Here is a 17,775-nt window from a genome sequence, read left to right as displayed (position 1 = left end):
AGTCTGCGGAGCCCAGGGCACTTCACCCAGGGTCACTTATAAGCCTGAGTCCCACTTACTGGCACTGTCTGGGCCTGGTTCTAGCCTTCACCTCCCACAGGGTCCCTCAAGGCTTGCTGTGAATTCTCTCATAAACTCACCAGCTTCAATTTTCCTTTCTTCTTCTGTTGAACTAAGACTTTCCATGGGATCATTTTAGCAAATATAAATTTAACAAAGTCACAGGAAGGACAATTAAAAAACATGATTGCAAAATTCTGAACTAAGATTCATAAAATTTTACCACATGTAAAATTCTCAGCACATGTCTCTCATCTAGGCTTAAAGGAACTGTTTTCTCATGCCTTTGACATACATTGAATGCAATATATAAATATCTGAAGGTACATACATTAGCAGTGAGAAAACTAATATAGAATGTGCAAATGTAGGTGTTTTAGTGCATATTTAAAGAATTTGGGAATGATAGATCCAAAGTGAGAATATCAGCATGGTAAATATCAGATTTACCACGAATTTACAGAGTTGTCAACTAATCTGTTTTGTCGACTTTTCATGGAATTTATTTCGTTACATGTCAGGAGGTTGCGTTTGTTAAGGAACTGCCACACTGTCCTCCCTAGTGGCTGCACCAGCTTCCATTTCCTTCAGTCATGTAGGAGGTTCCCTGATCTCCATAGCCTCTTCAGCCTTTATTATATCCTTAGTGGGCATTTTGATAATGGTTATTCTGACTAGAATGAGGTGATACCTCATTGTAGTTTTGTTTTCCTTTTCTTAATAATTACTGACGCTGAGTGTCTTTCATTTGCCTCTTGCCCATCTAAATGTCTTCTTTGGAGATATGAGGTCTTGGTCCAATTTTTGATTGAGTTATTTTTGTCCCTGATATTTAAAACATTTTGTAAATTTTTGTCTGTTGCTGTGTGCAGGCTTCCTCTAGGTGTGGTGCATGGGCTTCTCATTGCAATGGCTTTTTCTGTGAAGCACGGATCTAAGTGTCAGTAGTTGCAGCACACAGGCTCAGTAGTTGTGGTGTACAGGCTAAGTTGCCCTGCAGCATGTGGAATATTCCTGGGCCAGGGTTCAACCCCATATCCCCTGCACTTGCTGGCGTATTTGTATCCACTGGGCAATTGTTTTACAATTTTTTGTAAAAATTGAAGGGTTTTTTTTTTTTGGAATGTATATATTTTTAGTTTTTGAGTTTTTTAATCTTTTTAAAATTTTGTCATTGAAGGATAATTGCCTTACAGAATTGTGTTGTTTTCTGTCAAACATGAACAAGAGTGAGCCATAGGTACACCCGTGTCCCCTCCCTTCTGAGCCTCCCTGCCACGTCCCTCCCCATCCCACCCTTCTACATTGTTACAGTGCTGTGTTCCTTTCTGCTGTGCAATACTGTCAATCAGCCATAAGTGTTGAGGCAGTCTGAGTTCGGGTTGGAAAAGAATTTCCAGACACAGGGCATTTCAGAAAGGAGTGAGTTTATTAAAAACAAAGGGCAGAGATAAAGCAGGCACTGCGAGTGCAACGGGCCCACATCTGCACAGACCAGGGGATGCCGACAGTTTCCATGGGCTAATAGCCAATTTTTACAGCCTCAAAGCAAAATTGCTGCTGGATGGTTGATATTAGGTGATTGGTTGGGGCACTATAGGGTGCTTACTGGAGTGGGCATCTTTGCCCCACTGGGAGTCGGGAAGCCTGGTAATGACTATCAGTGGGCTTTTAAAAAGCCTACAGAGGGGCTTAGTCAGCTTTGAAAGTGTCCTTGATTCTGAGCTCCGCTTCTGTGTTCTTGGTGCAAGGCTTCACATCTCTGGCCTTGGGGCAGCACGCCACAAATAACAGTAGCCATGGTCTATATTCTCTGTGTTGATTGTGTCGTTCCACTTGGCAGTCATTTAAAATGGAACCAAAATACTGAGAATCATGCTGAAGATCCAGCAGAGGATACTGAAGGTGCCCACATATTTGGGAGCTTTTCTATTAAGCTCTACCTACCTGAAGTCACTGGGAATAATGATCATCTGAAAGGCACTCAAGAGGAAGATGGTGCCAATGGACACATCTCTGCTGACTCTTGGAACATGAAAAGCAAGTGTGCATCCAAAGCTGCCAGTGTTTCAGGAATTCCTTTCAAATGAACAACTAAGAGTTTGGCTAGAGTCACGTGCTTGAGAATCCAGTCTGTGGACCGACATTTGCCTCCTGCGAAATAAAGGGAGCGAAAATGGTAAACAAGACAAAAATTCCCCATAATCCCTGCCGTAGTCTGCAATAAAAAGATCATTCCTATTGCCAAATCCTCGGGGGCCATTCTGTCAAATCCCGGGAACTAATAATCTTCTTCTGAGCCAGAGAATCCTGCATGAGAAAATGAGGAAGAACTCTGTACCATATCAACTGGAATTGATACTCTTAAGTATTCTTCATTTACCTTAGATGCCACTGAAAAAGAAGTATTTCTATTTCTTCCTGTAAAACAAGTGTCTGATATTTGAATGTGTAACAGTAAAAAAACTTAAAGGACTACCAATGAGGATTTAAAAGTCATGCCCTGATGGTTCAATGGTAAACATTCCACCTGCCAAGCAGGAGACGAGTGTTCAATCCCTGGGTAAGGAACAAATGAGTGTAATATCAGTAAAGATACCATGATTATATTCTAAACCACACAAGATGGTTTTTAAGTTCACACAGGGTAAAGATAAGGTAAGAGTAAAAATATTCAGGAAACAATATTAAAGCATACCATTTAGTTACAATAAATGAAAGTTTGATAATAAAGTAGAAATAGGTGGATGTGAAGTGATAAGTTCAGTGCAATGGTGGGAAGGAGGATAAATACTGCATTACAAAGCAGTAGTGAAAAGATGACCTTTTTTTTTTTCAACAAATGAGTTAGTAATATGGTGACTATCTTCCCACCTTTGTACATACCGAGTGAATCAAAGTTTTTAAAAATCTTGGTAAAATGCCAGGAACCAGCAGGGGAGTTACCACCCATGACAAAGGTCATGCAGAGAGGATCTGACATGCAAAGGTGAATCAGAACTCAAGGGGCCCCCCTAGACCTGCCCGAGCATCTACCCCAAAACCAAAATCTGTCTGTTTTACTATTTCTCAACCTTCACCAACTCTTCTGACATTAACGGGGGGCTATCCCCAACCACCTTTCTCTGAAGAAAATCAATTTAGAGGTCTAGTTAATAAGTCTCCTGAGCAAAATAGGAATGTTTCAATTCAAACCCCTCTGATGACTTTCTAGCTTGCCTGACAGGTTTGTTCAGACTCGTGCAGCTAAGCATGTGATTGTTCATAGCACCACAGTTGAAAAGCATCAATTCTCCAGTGCTCAGTTTTCTTTATGGTCTAACTCTCACATCCATACATGACTACTGGAAACACCATAACTCTGACTATACAGACCCTTGTTAATAGAATAGTGACTTCAAGTTTTAATATGCTCTCTAGGTTGGTTATGGCTTTTCTTCCAAGAAACAAGCGCCTTTTAATTTCATGGCTGCAGCCAATATCTCTAGTGATTTTGGAGCCCGAGAAAATAAAGTCTGTCACTCTTTGCATTGTTTCTCCACCTACTGAAGTCCATTCTATGAAGTGATGGGACTGGGTTTCATGATCTTCATATACTAAATGTTGTGTTTGAAACCAGCTTTTTCACTCTCCTGTTTCACTTTCATCAAGAGATTCTTTAGTTCCTCTTCACTTTCTGCCCTAAGGGTGGTGTCATCTGCATATCTAAGGTGATTGATATTTCTCCCAGGAATCTTGATTCCAGTTTATGCCTCATCCAGCCGCGCATTTAGCTTAAATACTCAATACTCTGCATTTAAGTTAAATAAGCAATGTGAGAACATACAGCCTTGATGTACTCCTTTCAAAATGTGGAACCAGTCTGTTCCATGTCCAGCTCTAACTGTTGCTTCTTGACCTGCATCCTAATTTTTCAGGAGACTGCTGAGGTGTTCTGGCTTTCCCATCTCTTGAAGAATTTCCCACAGTTTCTTGAGATCCACACAAATGCTTTAACATAGTCAATGAAGCAGAACTAGAGGTTTTTCTGGAACTCTCTTTTTCTATGATCCAAGAGATGCTGTCAATGTGATCTTTGGTTCCTTTGCCTTTTCTATATCCAGCTTGAACATCTGGAAGTTCTTGGCTCACATACTATTGAAGCCTGGCTTGGACAATTTCGAGCACTACTTTACTAGCATGTGAGATGAGTGCAACAACTCTGCTTCAGTTTGACCATTCTTTGGCATTGCCTTTCTTTGAGATTTCTATCAAAACTGATATTTTCCAGTCCTGTAGTCAGGGCTGAAATTCCCAAATGTGATGGCACATTGAGTGCAGGATTTTGAACCTGAAACTCCAATACTTTGGCCACCTGATGCCAAGAGCTGACTCATTGGAAAAGACTCTGACACTTGGAGGGATTGGGGGCAGGTGGACAAGGGGACAACAGATGATGAGATGGCTCGATGGCATCACCGACTCGATGGACATGAGTTTAATGAACTCGAGGAGTTGCTGATGGACAGGGAGGCCTGGTGTGCTGCAATTCATGGGGTCGCAAAGAGTCAGACACGACTGAGCGTCTGAACTGAACTGAATTCCAAATCATAAACTGATCTGTTAATTAATGTGACATTAAAAGTATTGAGCGGAAGTCAAGATATCTGAAACATTAATATATCACATTAAAGAAAATGACGTCTGATGGATTAAGCACACAATTGTCAACTGTATACACTGTTTCTAATAAATATCATTCCTATAGATTTATTACTCATGGGGGTACTGTTGGCACACATATAGTAACCCCCAAAATGTATGATTTCTGTAAGGTACTCCATGATTTCCAATACATCTCTGCAATTCCAGTCATTAGTTATACTAAACATTAGGTTTCATATCACTTGGATTCTAAAATAACAATCACTGTCACAAAAATTACACTGTGATTTTCTTGGTGGTCCAGTGACTAAGACACCTGGCTCTCAATGCTAGCTTCGCCGAGGGTGGGGGTGGGGGGTGGGGGGTCAGGACTTGGGGGAGGTGCCTAGGTTTAATCCCTGATCAGGGAACTAAATCCCATATAGTACAAGTAAGATCCTGTTGCTACTTCTGCTAAGTCACTTCAGTCGTGTCTGACTCTGTGTGACCCCATAGACGGCAACCCACCAGGCTCCCCGGTCCCGGGGCTTCTCCAGGCAAGAACACTGGAGTGGGTTGCCATTTCCTTCTCCAATGCTTGAAAGTCAAAAGTGAAAGTGAATTTGCTCAGTCGTGTCTGACTCTTAGCGACCCCAGGGACTGCAGACTCCAGGCTCCTCAGTCTATGGGATTTTCCAGACAAGAGTACTGGAGTGGGGTGCAATTGCCTTCTCCCAAGATCCAGTACAGCCAAATAAATAAATATTTTTCAAAAAGAATTACACTAAGATATGTTAGGAGGCATTGTGAACTGACATCTGGTCGCACCTAATCTCTCTTCAACAGCTCCATTACATTTTTTGAATTATTCCTCCTTCCAGTGTTGCTTTGGCACTGCATTACTTTGAGTCAGAACACTTTGTTTTCCTGAATGGTCACCAACCCAGACTCCCGAAAGCACCTGTTTCTTGCAGAATCTTGCCCACAAGCTGAAACAGAAAATACTCACTTGATATCCTCACATAGCCCTGATATTGGGTTCAGAGTACTGGTCACGTCAGGCTGCTCCTGTGACACGGAGGGAGGCAGCCAGATCCCTAGATATGGGTTTGTGATCCTGTGACCTCATGACCCCTCAGAACTGCAATTATTTTTTCACCTGTATCTGTGATGTGAGACAGGCTTGGAGAACTGAGATTATTTGTGAAAATCTTTATTGCTCACTTGCTTATAATAAAAAAACAATTAAAAGTTTGTACCAACCATCTCCAAAGGGACTCTTGAAATGCTTGAGGAAGGCTCTATTCCCTTTGGTCTCTGGAGACAGACAGGGACTCACAAGGAACCTGTAGTAAATACTGAGGTCTGACAAAGGAAGGGAATTTCATGTGTCTGCTTGTATAGTTTGTATCCATGAGGTGTTTCCACCAAAAACGAGTTATTTCCTATTCTTGAGACCACTGAACTGTGCCTCCATTTAGATTATGAGTAGAGAAATGGAGCCAAAACACCTGAGAGGGATTTTCAAGAATTTCTCCATCTGTCATTTTACAAAGGTGAAATGTTCATACCTCATTGTCTGAAATGTCATAGAACTTCTCAAAAAGTATCTTCAGGCAAATACCCCCTGTTTATAGTTAGGATTCAATGTCTGATAGATAGAAATTCCCGCATAATTTCCACTGTAGTCTGCAATAGCAGGTACACCTTAGTGCCAACTCCCTAGAGAATATTCTCCTAGTTCTTTGTGACCAAAGTCATATTCAGAACCAGAGGTTCCAGCAGGGAACCGTGATATTTGACCCACTGATACTTTTATCATGAAAATCAGTATCAATATCCTCTACTTAGAATTTGTCCCCACTCACAGATACATAAGAAACATATTTTATTTTCATTTTGTTCAAACCCCAAAACATGTGGGATCTTAGTTCCCTGGTTAGGGAAGGAACCACAATGCTGCATTGGAAGGTGGGGTCTTAACCACTGGGCTGCTGGGGATGCTCCAAAACACATTTTCTTTAATAAGTAATTTATTACCTTGACATATATTTTCCTTTATATTGTAATGATTAATGCTCTTTCTGTGTAAGAAATGATTAAACCTTCAACTCTGAGATCTTAACACCCCGAGCAGGGATTGAACCCAATAATAACCTGCAGTGGAAGCACAGCATCTTAACCACTGGACTACTAGGGAAGTTGCTAATCTCACATTTAAAGAGAAGGGTGTACTCTCCTGGGATACAATGGTCTGTGGGCCTCTTACTATTTTTCCTGTCTTGTGTTAGCGCTTCTCCAGATTATCCTTTCAAGGACTGGGTGAAGAGGAGGAGGTTAGGAAAGCAAGCCAACAGTAGAGGAGGGTGTTTGGGAAGCTAAGTGCAGAGCAGTCGATGTGATCCACGCGTCCCATTTGCCTAGTTTCGTGCCCACTTTTAGCACAAAAAGTCCTGCTTCTTGGAAACTTGTTCAGTCCTCGAAGAAGCAGGGCAATTGGTGGCTTCAGCAGCAGCAGCAACAATTAACAGAGGCAATCTGTATATCAACAGATTCTGACAGGAGTAACAGTATGTCATTTCTGTGGTTACGTTATAAACGACAATGTGGATTCCTATCTCCCTCTTTCTTTCTGGAATCACTTCCTAAGAGAAAAGCCAGCTTCCCTGATGGAAGCAGGTCTCTGGTTACAATTACTGAGGCTTCCTCCCAACGGATTATTTGAGTGGTTACATTCTGCTTTTCGTCACTGAGGAGACACCCATCTTCACACACTCCCACAAAGGGCTTTTGAATTTTCCCCGTTTTTCAACTTGCTGAAAACGTCTCTGCTTTCCATAGAGGCAGCTCTCAAAATTCTTCTCTTTTGCCTTAAGTTCTTTGAAACACTAACTTAGAACAGGCAGGAAGCAGCTCTGCTCTAGAGGAAATCAAAGAGATTTAAAGGCATTAAAAGGCAGAGAAAGGAAGCACAGCTGGACAGAAGGACCAACAGACCCAAAACCGACAGGGGCGGGGGTGAGGGGAGGCAAGGCCCCGTCCCCACTGGCCCCGCCCATAAGTACCTGCGCTTCCGGCCTCGTCCCACCCTCTCCCCTTTCCTCACCTATCTTTGGCCGCCTCGTAGCGCACTCACCACCCTCGGTACCGGATCTTCCGCCCGCGCGTGCGCAGTATCCTGCAGACCCGGAATTGCGTTTAAATGAGCGACAGAGTGTCCTGGTGAGTTTTGTTGGTTTAAAACCGAATTCCGTGTCCCACAGCCTGTTGTCCTTCACATGTGGCTTTCGGGGGTCTCTGTGAACGTTCAAACCACCGTCCCCATTTTCCCGTTCCCAGTGTGTGTCCTCGCATCGCCGTGAGAAGTTCTGAAGTCCTTTGTCTTAGCTGCCGGGTCCCTGGGGTCCACGTCCGCTTCCTGTTATTATCGTTCTAGAGTCCACGTCCTTCTCTGGCAGTTCTGCCTTCTAACTTGTAGAGACCGCTACTCAAAGTCCGGCATTGCCCAACCCCTAAGTCCCTGATCCACGAAGACGTGAAGGAGGCTCTATTCTGTATGGAGTTTGGTCTGGGTCTCGCATAAGGTTTGAACGGGAGGGTCAGCCTAGAACGTGTGGTTTTCACAGGAAGGGCCGCGAGTTCTGAAGAAAAGAATAAAACGAAAAACACCTCGTTTGATTCTGTGTTCCAGAATCCCTTCTGTGTCAGTGGCCGTAGAGGATTGTATTTTGTACCTGTTGAGATCTTCCCTCTGTGTGGGGCTGTGTGACAGGGAGCTCGGTGTGTTTTTCTAGGTATTGAACAGTCTATTTTCAACATTCAGGGGTCACTTCCCAAGACTGATCTTACGTGAGAAGGAAGCCCAGAGGAAGAGGAAAGCAAGGAGTCAGAAATGACTCATTCCGAGGTAAGAGGCATAGTCCTTTTGTTCGTTTGTTCTGTCTCTTTCCTGAAATGCTGTTTCTTTGGACTTGATAAGCTTCTTAACTTCTGAACGGGTTTGTTTGAACTTACCCATAATCATGATCCCAAGGAACCCACTGTCCTCCTGACACATCAGAATGGCAGAAAACAGTATTGCCAGCCAAAGAAGTACAGTTCAGTTGCTCAGTCGTGTCTGACTCTTTGCGAGCCCATGAATCGCAGCACGCCAGACCTCCCTGTCCATCACCAGCTCCCAGAGTTCACTCAGACTCACGTCCATCGAGTCAGTGATGCCATCCAGCCATCTCATCCTCTGTCCTCCCCTTCTTCTCGTGCCCCCAATCCCTCCCAGCATCAGAGAATTTTCCAATGAGTCAACTCTTCCCATGAAGTGGCCAAAGTACTGCAGTTTCAGCTTTAGCATCATTCCTTCCAAAGAAATCCCAGGGCTGATCTGCTTCAGAAAGGACTGGTTGGAACTCCTTGCAGTCGAAGGGACTCTCAAGAGTCTTCTCCAACACCACAGTTCAAAAGCATCAATGCTTCGGCACTCAGCCTTCTTCAAAGTCCAACTGTCACATCCATTAGGCTTGACTAGACAGACCTTTGTTGGCAAAGTAATGTCTCTGCTTTTCAATATGCTATCTAAGTTGGTCATAACTTTCCTTCCAAGGAGTAAGCGTCTTTTAATTTCTTGGCTGCAGTCACCATCTGCAGTGATTTTGGAGCCCAAAAAATAAAGTCTGACACTGTTTCCACTGTTTCCCCATCTATTTCCCATGAAGTGATGGGATCAGATGCCATGATCTTCATTTTCTGAATGTTGAGCTTTAAGCCAACTTTTTCACTCTACACTTTCACTTTCATCAAGAGGCTTTTGAGTTCCTCTTCACTTTCTACCATTAGGGTGGTGTCATCTGCATTTCTGAGGTTATTGATATTTCTCCCAGCAATCCTGATTCCAGCTTGTGCTTCTTCCAGCCCAGCGTTTCTCATGATGTACTCTGCATAGAAGTTAAATAAACAGGGTGACAATATACAGCCTTGACGAACTCCTCTTCCTATTTGGAACCAGTCTGTTGTTCCATGTCCAGTTCCAACTGTTGCTTCCTGACCTGCATACAGATTTCTCAAGAGGCAGGTCAGGTGGTCTGGTATTCCCATCTCTTTCAGAATTTTCCACAGTTCATTGTGATCCACACAGTCAAAGGCTTTGGCATAGTCAATAAAGCAGAAATAGATGTTTTTCTGGAACTCTCTTGCTTTTTCCATGATCCAGCGGATTTTGGCAGTTTGATTTCTGGTTCCTCTGCCTTTTCTAAAACCAGCTTGAACATCAGGAAGTTCGCGGTTCATATATTGCTGAAGCCTGGCTTGGAGAATTTTGAGCATTACTTTACTAGCGTGTGAGATGAGTGCAATTGTGCGGTAGTTTGAGCCTTCTTTGGCATTGCCTTTCTTTGGGATTGGAGTGAAAACTGACCTTTTCCAGTCCTGTGGCCACTGCTGAGTTTTCCAAATGTGCTGGCATATTGAGTGCAGCACTTTCACAGCGTCATCTTTCAGGATTTGAAATAACTCAACTGGAATTCCATCACCTCCACTAGCTTTGTTCATAGTGATGCTTTCTTTTTTTTTTTTTTTCTTAATGATGCTTTCTAAGGCCTACTTGACTTCACATTCCAGGATGTCTGGCTCCAGGTCAGTGATCACACCATCATGATCATCTGGGTTATGAAGATCTTTTTTGTACAGTTCTTCTGTGTATTCTTGCCATCTCTTCTTAATATCTTCTGCTTCTGTTAGGTTCTTACCATTTCTGTCCTTTATCGAGCCCATCTTTGCATGAAATGTTCCCTTGGTATCTCTAATTTTCTTGAAGTGATCTCTAGTCTTTGCCATTCTGTTGTTTTCCTCTATTTCTTTGCATTGATCTCTGAGGAAGGCTTTCTTATCTCTTCTTCCTATTTTTTGGAACTCTACATTCAGATGCATATAACTGTCCTTTTCTCCTTTGCTTTTCACTTCTCTTTTTTTTCACAGCTATTTGAAAGGCTTCCCCAGACAGCCGTTTTGCTTTTTTGCATTTCTTTTCCATGGGGATGGTCTTGATCCCTGTCTCTTGTACAATGTCCCGAACTTCATTCCATAGTTCATCAGGCACTCTATTAGATCTAGGCCCTTAAGTCTATTTCTCACTTCCACTTTATAATTATAAGGGATTTGATTTATGTCATACCTGAATGGTCTAGTGGTTTCCCCTGCTTCTTTCAATTTAAGTCTGAATTTGGTAATAAGGAGTTCATGATCTGAGGCATAGTCAGCTCCTGGTCTTGTTTTTGTTCACTGTATAGAGCTTCTCCATCTTTGGCTGCAAAAAATGTAATCAATCTGATTTCGGTGTTGACCATCTGGTGATGTCCATATGTAACGTCTTCTCTTGTGTTGTTGGAAGATGGTGTTTGTTATGACCAGTGCCTTTTCTTGGCAAATGTCTATTAGTCTTTGCCCTGCTTCATTCCGTATTCCAAGGCCAAATTTGCCTGTTACTCAGATCTTATCTGACTGTTATAACCCCTTTTGATATTTGTTTACAAAGCTTCCTAAATGATTTGACTTCTAGGTGACTTTGAAATGCTTCAGAGGGCCCCTGAGACATCCCAGGGAGCTATTAAACTACCTGGGTTCATTGGACATGTAAAGTTACATGGAAAGTCCTGTTGAATGGGTGATAAATCTTCTCAGATTATACTGTATGGTGGATGTTACCAATATAGATATCCTAAAATTATGTGTAGTTCATATAGATCTGATATGCCCTAATAAAATCTGGTCAACTATAATTCTACTTATCCTGTTAAAGTGTTACAAGTCACAGCAGTGACCAGGCTACACTGTCAATTGCAGTTTAATCAGATTTAAACATGCCTTCTACGGTTTCACTCTGATGCCTTTGGAAGAATACTGCTACTTCATGATTTATGGAAAAGATTTTTCTAAGGTTAACCAATAAACAGCTTTTATTTGCTATCTGGTAAGCTGGTAGCAGACTGGAATGTAGTCTAATCTCTATGTTAATAGAACAAAGTTTTATTAGAATGCAGCTTTCAAGAAGAGATTATGAATTTCTTTGCCTTTAAGTGATTTACATTCATTTTTAAAATCTTTTGTTACTTTGGTAAATTGGTAATGCTTTGGTAAAGCATTACTTAAAGTTATGGTACATGTAGACAAAGCTTATTCCTCTTCTCCAAAAGTAACCCCTCATGGTTAGACTTTTGCCATCCTGATGGCCTTAAAACATGGCCATGGTCTGCTCCTGAATCACGGAATAAACATGCTAATGTTGCCCTGATTATTTTATAATTGCTCTTTCAGATGAGAATAGTTTCTCTAATGGCTTGTGGATCATAACTCATCCTCCGTTCTTCATATTAGAAATTGGGTAAATAGGAAAACTGTGTAAAAAAATATATTTTATAACACCAGCCAACCCACCAAATCACGACCAGGTCTCTGAACTTGCTGTTTTCATCTTGGATCACATTAGGAAGACTTACCATGGCCAATTGGCGTCTGTACTTTCTATTTCAGGGACGGCTAATGTTTCAGGATGTGGCCATAGACTTCACTCAAGAGGAGTGGGAATCCCTGGACCCCAGTCAGCGGAAATTGTACAGGGACGTGATGGTAGAGAACTACAGGAACCTGGCCTCCTTGGGTGAGGATATCTGCCTTCCAGAATCCCTTATCTACCCACTGCATTTTTGTTCCGTCATTTCTAGAATGTCTTCTGAAATTTTCTGCTTCCCACAGTATTTTCAGATCTGTGCTCTCTAGGGGATAATGCGTTATTTCTAAGTTTAGAAAGAAAGGCTTCATGATGAATCGTTGTGCTGGTGATGTTTTTCTTCCTTGATGTACTCTGCGTCCTTCATTCTAGGTTACTGGTAATTGTGTAAGTTCTGTGGTATTAAATAGTTGCACCCTCTCTTAATCTCACATTGACACTACTTATTTTTGCCTTAGCACTACTTGACCAGAATCTCAGGATCTGATTGTTAGGTGTGTGTTAGTATTGTATAGCGGCTTTGAATAAAGTATTTCAGGAAATCGTTTTCTAGAAGAAAATGCATTCTCATCTCACCTGAATACATATTGGATTCGATACTGATGAATCTCTAACAACACAAATATTCCTTTCTCTGATCATCAGGGCTTGTGTCTAAGGTGGACCTGGTCACCTTTCTGGAGCTATTGAAGGATCCTAGGAATATAAGGAGAATGGAGGCAACAGCCATTTACCCAGGTAGGTATGAATGGCTGGAGATGATGACTCAGATGAGAGGTCCAAGGAGCAGCGAGGAACTCATCCTTCATCATGTGGTGTTGGGAGATTTGCTTCAATGGAAATGGTTTTCGAAAACCTGGGTTTGTTCTGCTACTGTGATAGAAATGTATCACCTGCCCCATTCTCTGTCTCTGAAATCATTCATGAATTTATTTCCAGTGATTACTTTTCTCCATCACAGTGTGACCTAAAAGTCTCCTTTTGGCTTGTGACAAACTGCATTCATTTGTTGCTCTTTGATTTCTTGGGGGACCTAGGAAAACTCTGCCCATTTCTGAGTAACTGTATGACAGTCCTTTTAAAGTTTCCTTCTACCTCTAGACAGAAATGTGTGAGTCGAGTGGTAGACAAACTGCCAAATTTCCAGGAATACTAGGGACGGGTTTTTGTTCTCTGATTTATAATTTCCTATCCACTGGGAGCGACACATAGGACCTTCTATAGTAAATTTCAAATTCAAGTAATTTTTCACTGCAGAAAGCAAAACCTGGTGAAAATGAAACAATGCACATCTCAGGTTGACTTGAAAGTTTCTCTTTACCTTATATGATCTCATACTAAATATCTTTAGTGTATTTGCCTCAATTCGAACATGTTAAAATACTTTATTGTGTTTTATTACCTCATAGAATTTTAAAATGAATTGACATAAAATCTTAGCACATTTTCCAGTACATTATTAATGGTTGATTCAAACTATGACAATTTTTAAATTATATAAAGAAATCTTTTTTAAAAGTTCTAATTGGAATATAGCTGTTTTCCAATTTTGTCCTCCTGTACAGCAAAGAGAATCAATTATACATATCAGTCAGTTCAGTTCCGTCGCTCAGTCGAATCTGAGTCTGTGATCCATGGTGTGCAGCAGGCCAGGCTTCCCTGTCCATCACTAACTCCCAGAGCCTGCTCAAACTCATGTCCATCGAGTCAGTGATGCCATGCAACCATCTCACCCTCTGTTGTCCCCTCTCATCTTCAATCTTTCCCAGCATCAGGGTCTTTCTCAGTGGGTCATTTCTTCATATCAGGTGGCCAAAGTCAGAACTTCAGCTTCACTATGTCCTTCTAATAAATATTGAGAACTAATTTCCTTTAGGATGGAGTGGTGTGATCTCCTTGCAGTCCAAGGGACTGTCAAGAGTCTTCTCCAATACCACAGTTCAAAGGCATCAATTCTTCAGCACTCAGCTTTCTTCATGGTCCAACTCTCACATCCATACATGACTACTGGAAAAACCATAGCTTTGACTAGATGGACCTTTGTCAGCAAAGTAGTGTTTCTGGTTTTTAATATGCTCCCTAGGTTGGTCATAGCTTTTCTTCCAAGGAGCAAGCGTCTTTTACTTTCATGGCGGTAGTCACCATCTGCAGTGATTTTGGAACCCCCAGAAAATACAGTTTCTCACTGTTTCCACTCTTTCTCCCACTATTTGCCCTGAAACGATCTGACCGGTGCCATGATCTTTGATTTTTGAAGGTTGAGTTTGAAGCCAGCTTTTTCAGGCTCTTCTTTCAGTTTCATCAAGAGACTCCTCAGTTCCTCTTCGCTTTCTGCTCTAAGGGTAGTGTCATCTGTATATCTGAGATTATGGATATTTCTCCCTGAAATCATGATTCCAATTTGTGCTTCATCCATCCCAGTATGTCACAATATGTACTGTGCATATAAATTAAATGAACAGGCTGGCAATGTACAGCCTTGACGTACATTTCCCAATTTGGAATCAGTCCGTTGTCACGTGTCCAGTTCTCACTGTTCCTTGTTGAAATGCATACAGGTTTCTCAGGAGGCAGGTAAGGTAGTCTGGTGTTCCCATCTCTTTAAGAATTTTCCACAGTTTCTTGTTGTGCACACAATCAAAGGCTGTGGTATAGTCAATAAAGCAGATGTCGTCGTTTGTGCAGAACTCTCTCGGTTTTTATATGATCCCAGGGATGTTGGAAATTTGATCTCTGATTCCTCTGCCGTTTCTAAATCCAGCTTGTACATCTGGAAGCTGTCGGTTCACGTACTGGTAAAGCCTCACTTGGAGAATTTTGAGCCTTTGCTATTGTTTGAAATGAGGGAAATTGTGTAGTAGTTTGAGCATTCTTTGGCATTGTCTTTCTTTGTGATTGGAAGGAAAACTGACCTTTTCCCGTCCTGAGGCCACTGCTGAGTTTTCCAAATTTGCCGGCTTATCAAGTGCAGAACTTTAGCATTATCATCTTTAAGGACTTGAAATAGGTCAGCTGGAGTTCCATCACCTGCACTAGGTTTGTTGGTAGTCATGCCTTCTAAGGCGACTTTACTTTGGATGCCAGGATGTCTCTTACTAGGTGAGTGACCACACCATCGTGGTTATCTCAGTCATTAAGATCTTTTTTGTATAGTTCTTCCATATATTCTTGCCAACTTCTCTTAATTTCTTCTTCTTTTAGGTCCATCCCATTTCTGTCCTTTATTGTTCCCGTCTTTGCATGAAATACTCCTGGTACCTCTAATTTTCTTAAAGCGATCTCTAGTCTTTACCATCCTATTGATTTCCTTCCCATTTAGGTCTCCACAGAGCAATGAGTAGAGTTCCCTCTTTCAATCATAGTTTTAAAGTCTCTCTTCTTATTTAATTTCTTAAAACTAGTACTGTAATTAAGTTTATCTTATTTGTATTCAGCTTCCTCGGACACTGTCTTATGTGTCCTCAGTTTCTGACTAGTTTTCTGTCACTATCATTTCTGATTCTTAGATTGAAACATCTAATAGAACATTCTCAGAAACATGTGTGGCAGGAAGTGGATTTAAGAATTACTAGGCACCTAGGATTTGTGAAAGTGCTTGGTGTCTCCACTTAAGATGACTAAAAGCAAGAAGTAATCATTAGATTGCCTGTCACCTCTTAATTCAGTTGTCCTTGGAGGGTTTTATCTTGTTTCTTCCCCTATATGGTATTTCTTTGCCATCTCATATTGTCCTGCGTTCTGTTTGTGGTCTTTGTTTTGAAGGGTGCAGCCACCTAGTTAATCTTCCTTCTGATATCTGCACCTTGGTGGGTGAGGTTGGTCCAGAGGTTTGTGCCCTTATCCTCTCTTGATTTGTGCTCTGATTGCTGTTACCTGTGACCAGAGCCTGCCCTGGATATTCAGGGCTGTTTCCCCCTTGTTCTGTGGTTGTTAGTGCCCTCTCTCCGGGGGTGCCTGCTCCCTGCATGGTGGAATAGAGCTCCCAGATCTGAGTCTTTGCTGTGAATCTGATCTGTGGTGCCAGGCAGGTGGGATTGGAGCACACCCACTGGGAGAGAAGTCACTGAGTATTACTCCTCTAGAAATGTTCACCTCAGGGTGTGCTCTGGTGCCGTCTCTCATGCGTTCTGCAAGCTCTCATGTTATGAGGTGCTGGCACTGCTCTGGTCCCCACCAAACCATGGGCATAATGGCACATGGCCCTGGTGTCTCTCAGCTGTTGTTTTCACAAGGCCAGCAGCATAGATTCAATGAAGTCAGGTCCTGGGATTGCATTCAGCATGGAGCTGGACCCGCTGTGGTGCTACAGAGCAGCTCAGGCTCTGTCCTGGCCCATCCCCCTTGTATAGGAGCCCACAAAGTCTACAGCTACTAAAGCTATACCTGCCATGAATGAGAGAGCCCTTGGTTGTCGGTTCAGATGCTCTGTAGGGGCTGAGGTTACAAAGCTGGTCATGGGTGTAAGACCATGGCTCGTGATGCTGCAAGGAGAGTTTTCAGCTTTTCTTCTTTATTGCTGGTGTTCACCTGTGCTTTCTGCTCCATCTGTGCATGTGGCCAACTCACAGGTGTCTTCTCCTGACGCTGCCCCAGAGCTCAGGATTCTGCTGATTGTGGAGGAGGTCAATGGGGGAGGACATGGCTGGGGGCTCAAAAGACCCCAGGCTGTGTAGAGTTCTTTGTAGTCCTTGGATAGCAGAGGCAGGCACAAGGGACAAGGGATGCAATGGGCTTATTCCCTGGGCATCATTCATCAATGACACTCTCTCTATAGTGGTTCGCACTTCCTCCACAAGCATCCTGTTTATAGACCTCTTCCCTCACTCCCATCCCCTCAGGATGTCTCCTCACAGCACACCAGAGTCCTTTGCCTGGGTCTGCTCTCCAAACCCCACATTTCAGCACCCAGCCCTTGTCTTTATTGCCGGACGTGCCTCTAAGGCTGAATGGGCAGGGCTGGGGTCAGTACCCTGTGTGCAGGTCTCCCCCTGTCTTGCTGCCACACACAGTTTGCCATGTTCTCTTCCCACAGAGAATGAGGCTCTCCTGTCCAAACTGAGCTCCCCCAGTGAGGGGCTTCTTTGGATATGGAGACCTCTCCTCACTTTCATCTCCCCACAGGGTTACAGGCCCCAACCCACTTCCTCTCCTCTTCTTTTTCCTTCTTCTTTCTTTTGTCCTACCCTACAGAGCAGGACTCTTTCTTGTCCTTTCAGATTTCTAAGGGCCTCTGCTAGTCTTCAGCTGGGCTCTGTGAGAATTGTTCCATTTCTCATTCATTTGTGGAGAGAGAGATGAGCTCCACATCTGCCTAAGCCTCTGGCATCTTGATCCTTCCATCTCTATTTTATTTTTAAACTAGCTATGGTCATCAATTTTCTGTAAATCTTTAAAGATATTCACTGAGAATAGCAGGTAAAATTACTTGTTATTTGGTATCTTTCAGCTATGTCTCCACAAGACACCCAGGGTTTGATGCCGAAGAATCCAGCGTTAGAAGATCTATTCCCAAAAGCAAACGAAGGAATGTATCAAATATTTCACCTCAGAAACTTAAATTTAATGACAGATTGGGAATATACCAGGGTATATGAAAG

At 42.5% G+C, this 17,775-nt stretch overlaps 1 protein-coding gene across 1 annotated transcript in view; it reads left to right on the top strand.

The window, feature by feature from the left end:
- The first annotated feature begins 7,849 nt into the window (after positions 1–7,849).
- The window catches only part of LOC618289 (zinc finger protein 11-like), a 14,346-nt gene continuing 4,420 nt past the window's right edge, over positions 7,850–17,775 (top strand). The window contains exons 1-5 of the mRNA XM_010815412.4: positions 7,850–7,905; positions 8,507–8,590; positions 12,202–12,328; positions 12,824–12,916; positions 17,625–17,775. The exon at positions 17,625–17,775 is cut by the window's right edge and continues 4,420 nt beyond it. Of these exons, the coding sequence (XP_010813714.3) occupies positions 8,576–8,590; positions 12,202–12,328; positions 12,824–12,916; positions 17,625–17,775 (386 nt within the window). The 5' untranslated portion in view covers positions 7,850–7,905; positions 8,507–8,575. The remainder of the gene's footprint in view (positions 7,906–8,506; positions 8,591–12,201; positions 12,329–12,823; positions 12,917–17,624) is intronic.

The sequence above is a fragment of the Bos taurus genome, chromosome 18 (assembly GCF_002263795.3).
Source record: "Bos taurus isolate L1 Dominette 01449 registration number 42190680 breed Hereford chromosome 18, ARS-UCD2.0, whole genome shotgun sequence".
Classification (NCBI taxonomy): Eukaryota; Metazoa; Chordata; class Mammalia; order Artiodactyla; family Bovidae; genus Bos; species Bos taurus.
This window is presented reverse-complemented; position numbering and strand designations above follow the sequence as displayed.